Consider the following 7449-nt stretch of genomic DNA (forward strand, 5'->3'; position numbering starts at 1 on the left):
TTAGGGTTGTTTTTTTTTTTTTTTCTCCTTCTTCCCAGAGGGATGGGGACTCGCTGTTCAGAAAACCAACTCTTACTATGACACTTTGTGGGGTTTTGGGGGTTTGGTTTTTTTTTTTTTTTTAAGAGTTACACATCGTTTTACGGTCTTAACGAATTCTCTTTTATTTTTGTATTTGTTTTGGTTCCACGTGAAGTGAAGGAACGTGTATCCCGACAAGCTAAGGGTAGAGCAACGGTAACGGTTCCCCCCCCTTCCCCTGCCTCCCTCTCTCCCCTTCGCTTTGCTGGTATGTGCTCGGCTACGGTCTTTTAAAATAAAGAAAAAAAAACCAAATCAAGACCGAAAACCCGCCAGCCCCCCGCCACAAGCCCGAGAACAAGAGGGCCAAAAGGAAAAATAAACCCAAGGTGAGTCACACTTGTTTTAGACCCGGCTTTGCAAATCCAAACGCGGTTCATCTGCCCCGGCGAGACTTGTGCTTGGCTCCTCGCCTCCGGCCGGATTTGCCCGCTCGCCCTGGCCGGCGAGCTGCTCGCCTGCCCGGACTCTTCCCGGTTCTCCGGGAGGAGCTGGATTTGCAAACCCTCTCTCAAACAACGCGAGGCTCGGCCCGTCCTCCTCCCGCTTCCCCTCCGAAGCCGGCGAACGCCGTCGGGCCCTTCCGTAGCCAGAAACAGGCGCGGGGGCCCTTCCACGGGCTCCGCTCCCTCCGCCAGCCCCGTTAACCAACCCCTTAATTAATCGGAGCCGCGCGGGTGTGGGAAAACCCGCGGCGATACGAGCCGGGAGTGTCGATCCCCATCCCGGTCAGAACGCTTTCCCGCTTCTCCAGCCCCGGGCGTCGCTCAAAGTGCCTTTAATCCACCCAAAAACGCTGCGGAGGAGGAACGGCGGGGCCGGCACCCGGGCGGGCAGGGTGCGGGGAGACGCTCGCCGCTCTCCCGTCGCGCCTGTTACATGAAATCCCATTTTTTCCCCCCAATTATTATTAATAATTTTTTTAAAATTTTCTTTTTTTTGAAGATTTTCTTTTATTTTCGTTTTTGAACCGTGCGTTCCCCGCTTCGCCCAGGGACGTCTCGCTTCCCTCCGGCAGCCCGCTCGCCTCCTTCCCCGCGCGCTCGGCCCACCCGCGGCACCGTGGATCCTTCTCCGGCGTCGCGCAGAGGTTGGTGCCAGCCGCCCGCGCCGGGCTGGGGGTGGAAACAACCAAAAAAAAAACCCCCAAAAACCCCAACTTCTCCCTTAAATCCGTCTCCCAAGGGTTCAAAGCGCAGACTGTAACCCATATATACTCCTCGTATTGCGTGTACCTTTCTTCAGAGTAACGCTTTTGGTAATAACTCGGTGGGGAATCGGATAATCCGATGGGAAATCCCTGCGGTAAACGTGCCGGCGGTGGCGAGGGGAGGGAAGGGAAGGGAGCTCTCGGATTTGGCCGGAGGGGAACGCCGGGAAAGACTCACCGACGCTGCGCCGTCCGACCCCGGCTCCTTCCTTCCCCGCTCCCCTCCACCATCACACCCCTCGCCAACTCCGGCACGGTTCCGGCATGGTTCCAGCACAGTTCTGGAATGGTTCCGGCACGGTTCTGGCACAGTTCCGGCACAGTTCTGGAATGGTTCCGGCACGGTTCTGGCACGGTTCTGGCACAGTTCCAGCACAGTTCTGGAATGGTTCCGGCACAGTTCTGGCACGGTTCTGGCACAGTTCCGGCACACTCTGCTTTCTCTACCTTAAAAGAACTTTGAAACGACAAACGAGCGGCTCTCCGACGTTAACGACTTCAAACACTAATTTGGGTGCCCGGCGTGGGGTTCGCCCCGCGTTCCCTGTGTCCGTGTCTCCCCCCTTTTCCCTTGCCCCCCCCCCCCGCCCCGTGTTTCGTTCCTCGAGCGTTTCTCCTCTCGGGATGATGGAATTTTTATCCGTCTGGTGTTAAAAACGGAGCTTCGCAGCCGTGCCGGAGGATTCTGTGGCTCAATAAACCTGTTTACGTTCACCCCATAAGCTGCGTTTCGGGGCTGGGGGGGGGATTGGTGCGCGGTGCCGGCATTGCTCCCGTTTTATTCCCCCCCCCAATATTTTGGGGGGCTGGGGGGCGATGTGGGGGGTGCCTCCCCCCTCTCTACACCTCCCTCCCGGCTCGCTCGGCGCCGCGGCGCTGGTTGGATCGGCCCCCGCTTCCCTCGGGAGCGGGATAACTTAATTTGGAAGCGTTCAGGCGTCGCGGGGAGGGCTGGCGCAGCCCCCCACCTTGGATGGGGCACCCCAAACCGGGGCTCCGGGCCCCCTCTCCCCCGGGGATGGTTCTTGGGGGGCAGGGGGGGATCAGCCGGGCTCTGTCGCACCCTGCGCCCTCGGGGAGGGTGAGGTGTGGGGCTGGGGACACACACACACACACACACGTGGGTCCGGATGAGTCCCTGCCCTCTTGTCCCCACTGCCCCAGTGCTCCTGGGTGGGGGCTCAGCCCCACCTCTGCCCCATTGACAGGGGGCTCAGCCCCACCTCTGCCCCATGGATGGGGGGCTCAGCACCACCCCAGCCCCACAGCTGGGATCCAGCACCACTCCAGCCCCATAGATGGGAGCTCTGCACCACCCTGACCCATGTTTGGGCTTTGGCCCAGCTCCGTGGATGGGGGCTCTGCACCACCCCAGCCCCACAGAAGGGGGCTCAGTGCCACCCCAGCCCCATAGATGAGGCCCCAGCATCACTCCAGCCCCATAGAAGGGAGCTCAGCCCCACCCCAGCCCCATGGATGGGGGGCTCAGCCCCACTCCAGCCCCATAGATGGGATCCAGCCTTGCCCCAGCCCCATGGATGGAGGCTCAGCCCACCCCAGCCCCACAGATGGGGGCTCAGCCTCACCCCAGCCCCATGGATGGGGGTCTCAGCACCACCCCAGCCCCATAGATGGGATCCAGCCTTGCCCTAGCCCCATGGATGGGGGTCTCAGCCCCACCCCAGCCCCATAGATGAGATCCAGCCTTGCCCCAGCCCCATGGATGGGGGCTCAGCCCCACCCCAGCCCCATGGATGAGCCCCAGCTCCACCCCAGCCCCCCAGATGGGGGGCTCAGCACCACCCCAACCCCATGGTGGGGGGCGGGGGCAGCACCCCACCTCCCTGCCCCACCACCGCTTGCAGGTCCGGAGCAGGACAAGGGAGCAGGGTCCCGCGCTGGCATCCCTGCCGTCCCGCAGCCGTGGGGCGCAGCGCCGTGGGGCCGAGCCACCTCCGGGACCCCCATCCCCACCCCGCCGTGGGGCACCGACGCGCGGACGGGCTCGGCGTTGCGTTCAGACCGCGGCGGTGGTTTATTGTCCCACCCGCGCCTACATCCTAGGCTGACCAAGGGGACGGCCCCGGACCCCCAGGGCGGCCCCAGCCCCATAGCGAGGACAACCGGGGGGTCCTGGGGCCGGGGCGGGCGCTGGCGGCTCCTCAGCTGGGGCTGACCTGGCTGGAGGAGACGGACGAGACCTCCGTCCTCTGGGCCGAGCTGGAGATATCCGAGTCGTCCGTCATGGGCTTCCCGCAGACCGTCTCCATGATGCAGGCGCGGAACTACGGGGACGGGAACGCGGCCGGCTCAGCCCCGGGGGGTCCCGCGTGTCCCCCGTCCCCCGGGGCTGTCTTCCCGTCCCTGATGCCACGTTGACCCCATGTCCCTGGAGACAGGGTACCCCCAGCCCTGGAGATGGCTCTAGGCATGCCCAGGTGTCCCCAAGTGTCCCCAGGCATCCCAGTCCCGGGTGTCCCTGGGTGTCCCCCATCCCTGGGTGTTCCTGACATCCCTGCTCCCGGGATGTCCCCGCTCCGCTGGCACCAGGTGTCCCTGCTCCCTACCCCGGCATGGGCATCCCTGGGTGACCCTGGTCCCCAAGTGTCCCCAGGTGTCCCCAGTCCCCAGATGTCCTTGGGCACCCTGGGGTATCCCCAGTGTCCGAGTGTCCCTGGGTGTCCCCAGTGCCCGGGTGTCCTGGGGTGTCCCTGGTCCCCAAACATCCTTGGGCACCTCGGGATGTCCCCGTTGCCCAGGTGTCCCTGGGTGTCCCCATTGCCTGGGTGCCCCTGGGTGCCCCCCGTGCCCGGGTGTCCTGGGATGTCCCCATTGCCCGGGTGTCCCTGGGTGTCCCCAGTGCCTGGGTGTCCTGGGATGTCCCCATTGCCAGGTGTCCCTGGGTGTCCCTGGTGCCCAGGTGTCCTGGGGTGTCCCGGGTCCCCAAACGTCCTTGGGCACCTCGGGATGTCCCCATTGCCCAGGTGTCCCTGGGTGTCCCCATTGCCTGGGTGTCCTTGTCCCTGGGTGTCCCTGTGCCCAGTGTCCTGGATGTCCCCATTGCCTGGGTGTCCCTGGTGTCCCTGGTGCCCAGGTGTCCTGGGATGTCCCCATTGCCTGGGTGTCCCTGGATGTCCCTGGTCCCCAGATGCCCTTGAGCACCCCTGGGTGTCCCTGGTGTCTGGGTGCTCCTAGGTGTCCTCAGTCCCTGGGTGTCCTCGTCCCCACGTGTCCCTGGTCTCTGCATGTCCCCAGTCCATTGGCATCCTTGGTGCCCAATCCCTGGTCCACGGTCATCCCTGGTCCCTGGGCGTCCCCGAATGACCCTGCTCCCCAAGTGTCCCTGGACACCCCTGGTCCCCAGACGTCCTTGGGCACCCCTGGATGTCCCCATTGTCCGGGAGTCCCTGGGATGGCCCCATCGCCTGGATGTCCCCGGGTGTCCCCATCACCCAGGTGTCCCCAGGTGTCCCCATTGCCCAGGTGCCCCAGGATGTCCCCATTGCCTGGGTGTCCCCAGGTGTCCCCATTGCCAGGGTGTCCTGGGATAGCCCCATCGCCCGGGTGTCCCTGGGTGTCCCCATCACCCAGGTGCCCTGGGATGTCCCCATTGCCTGGGTGTCCCTGGATGTCCCCATTGCCTGGGTGTCCTGGGATGTCCCCATTGCCCAGGTGTCCCTGGGATGTCCCTGTTGCCCGGGTGTCCCCGGGTGTCCCCATCACCCACGTGTCCTGGGATGTCCCCATCGCCCAGGTATCCCTGGATGTCCCCATTGCCTGGGTGCCCCGGGATGGCCCCATTGCCCGGGTGTCCCCGGTGTCCCCATTGCCCGGGTGTCCCGGGATGTCCCCGTGCCGGGTGTCCTGGGATAGCCCCATCGCCTGGGTGTCCTGGGATGTCCCCATTGCCCAGGTGCCCCAGGATGTCCCCATTGCCCGGTGTCCCCAGGTGTTCCCATTGCCCGGGTGTCCCCGGGATGTCCCCGTTGCCCAGGTGTCCTGGGATAGCCCCATCGCCCGGGTGTCCCCGGGATGTCCCCATGGCCCGGGTGTCCCGGGGTGTCCCCGGGGGCACCTGTTTGTTCATGAAGCAGTAGATGATGGGGTTGTAGACGCAGGCGCTCTTGGAGAAGAAGGCAGGGATGGTGACCAGGCGCAGGTCGAGGCCGTGGTTCCGGTTGTTCACCATGTACATGGCCAGGGCCGCGTAGGGCACGTAGCAGAGGCAGAAGGAGCCCACCATCACCACCACCATGCGGGACACCTCCCGCTCCGCCTTCTGCGTCGTGGCTGACTCCTGCTGCTGCGCGGCCACCTGCGCCCAAAGCGAGGGCTCAGGGTCCGGCCTCGGTCCCTGGCTGGGCCTCCTGCCCTCCTGCCTGCCCTCCTGCCTGTCCTTCTGTCCGAGCAGCCCTTCCTACCTCCATCTCTCCCTCCCTCCCTCCCTCCAGCCGTCTCTCCATCCCTCCATTCCTTCTACCCTCCTTCCCTCCATCCTGCCCACCCTCCATCCCTCCAGCCATCCCTCCCTCCCTCCCTCCCTCCATCCCTCCCTCCCTCCTGCCATCCCTCCATCCCTCCTGCTCTCCATCCCTCCATCCCTCCATCCCGCCACTCCTTCTACCCTCCTTCCCTCCATCCTGCCCACCCTCCATCCCTCCAGCCATCCCTCCATCCCTCCTGCCATCCCTCCCTCCCTCCTGCCATCCCTCCATCCCTCCTGCTTTCCATCCCTCCATCCCTCCATCCCGCCACTCCTTCTACCCTCCTTCCCTCCATCCTGCCCACCCTCCCTCCCTCCAGCCATCCCTCCATCCCTCCTGCTCTCCATCCCTCTTTCCCTCCCTCCCACCCAGGCAGCACTCCCTCCCTCCCTCCCTCCCTTTGGCCATCTCTCCTTCCCTCCCTCAATCCCACCTCCCCCACACCCCCCAGCCCCCCCCCCGCCATCTTCCTGCCCTTGCACACGCGTGTGCACGGTCCCCCTGCTCTCCGTGCCCGCCCGCCGTGCCCCGGGACTCACGGCCCGCAGGGCGCTGAGCAGCTGGGAGTAGGAGAAGATGATGAGGGAGAGGGGCACGATGAAGCAGAAGATGAAGAGGAACCAGGTGTAGTACTCGCTCTTGTACTTGGTGCCCACCGTGTACCAGTCGGGGCCGCAGGAGCACTGCAGCCCCTCGGGCACGTACCTGCGGGGCACGCGCGCTCACCCCCTGCTCCACGCCACGTGGCACGCCCGTGGCACCCCTATGACACCCCTATGGCACCCTGTGGCACCGCCATGGCACCCCTACAGCACCCCGTGGCACCACCATGGCACCCCTCACAGCACCCCGTGGCACCTCCGTGGCACCCCTGTGGCACCCCGTGGCACCCCATGGCACCGCTGGGCTGCTCCACGCCCTGTGGCACCCCCGTGACACCCCATGGAACCCCCATGGCACTGCCAGCCTGCGCCGCGCCCCTGTGCCACCCCCATGGCACCCCCGTGGCATCCCCATGCCACCCCTGTGTCACCCCTGTGCCACCCCTGTGTCACCCCCTGGCACCCCTATGGCACTGCTGGGTGTCGCAGCACCCTCCTGGCACCCCCCGTGGCACCCCCCTGGTACCCCCGCGGCACTGCCAGGCTGCTCTGCACCCCCCTGGCACCCCTGTGTCACCCCATGCCACCCCTGTGTCACCCCACGGCACCCCCGCGGCACTGCTGGGTGGCTCGGCACCCTCCTGGCACCTTCCTGGGACCCCCGTGGCACCCCCCGCGGCACTGCTGGGTGGCTCAGCACCCACCCGCCACCCCCATGGCACCCCGCCTGCCACTCCTGGAGACGTTCAGCACCCTGCCCGCCCCCTGCCCGCACCCTGCCCGCCGTCCCCCCCCCTCCACCTGCTCCACCCGAAGAAGGGGGGGACGGCGACGCCGACGCCGATGACCCAGGTGGCCACCACCACCATCAGGGCGTGCTTGGAGCTGAAGCGGAAGTTGCCGAAGGGTTTGCAGATGACGATGTAGCGCTCGAAAGCCAGGAAGGCCAAGGACCACCCCGTCACCAGCCCTGGGGGGGACACCACCGGGACCTCAACCCACCTCCCACCGACCCCCACGGCCCCACCGGGCCACGGTGGTCACCCCAGCTCCTACAGCCCCACCAGGCCAT

At 65.6% G+C, this 7449-nt stretch overlaps 1 protein-coding gene across 1 annotated transcript; it reads right to left on the reverse strand.

Moving 5' to 3' along the window:
- Positions 1-3453: 3453 nt before the first annotated feature.
- OPN1SW (opsin 1, short wave sensitive) lies at positions 3454-7449 on the reverse strand. Its single transcript, XM_050906942.1, has 5 exons — positions 7434-7449; positions 7179-7347; positions 6315-6480; positions 5367-5606; positions 3454-3576 (listed from the first exon to the last, which is right to left on the reverse strand). Exons 1-5 carry the CDS (start codon positions 7447-7449, stop codon positions 3454-3456), a joined length of 714 nt encoding a protein of 237 aa, XP_050762899.1.

The sequence above is a fragment of the Gymnogyps californianus genome, chromosome 1 (assembly GCF_018139145.2).
Source record: "Gymnogyps californianus isolate 813 chromosome 1, ASM1813914v2, whole genome shotgun sequence".
Classification (NCBI taxonomy): domain Eukaryota; kingdom Metazoa; phylum Chordata; class Aves; order Accipitriformes; family Cathartidae; genus Gymnogyps; species Gymnogyps californianus.

Excerpts from the sequence above, each read along its gene's own strand:
- OPN1SW (XM_050906942.1), bottom strand. Across the intron at positions 6,481-7,178 it reads CCCTTCTTCGGGTGGAGCAG|GTACGTGCCCGAGGGGCTGC; the intron begins GTGGAGGGGGGG and ends CGTGCCCCGCAG. Across the intron at positions 5,607-6,314 it reads TGCTCAGCGCCCTGCGGGCC|GTGGCCGCGCAGCAGCAGGA; the intron begins GTGAGTCCCGGG and ends CTTTGGGCGCAG.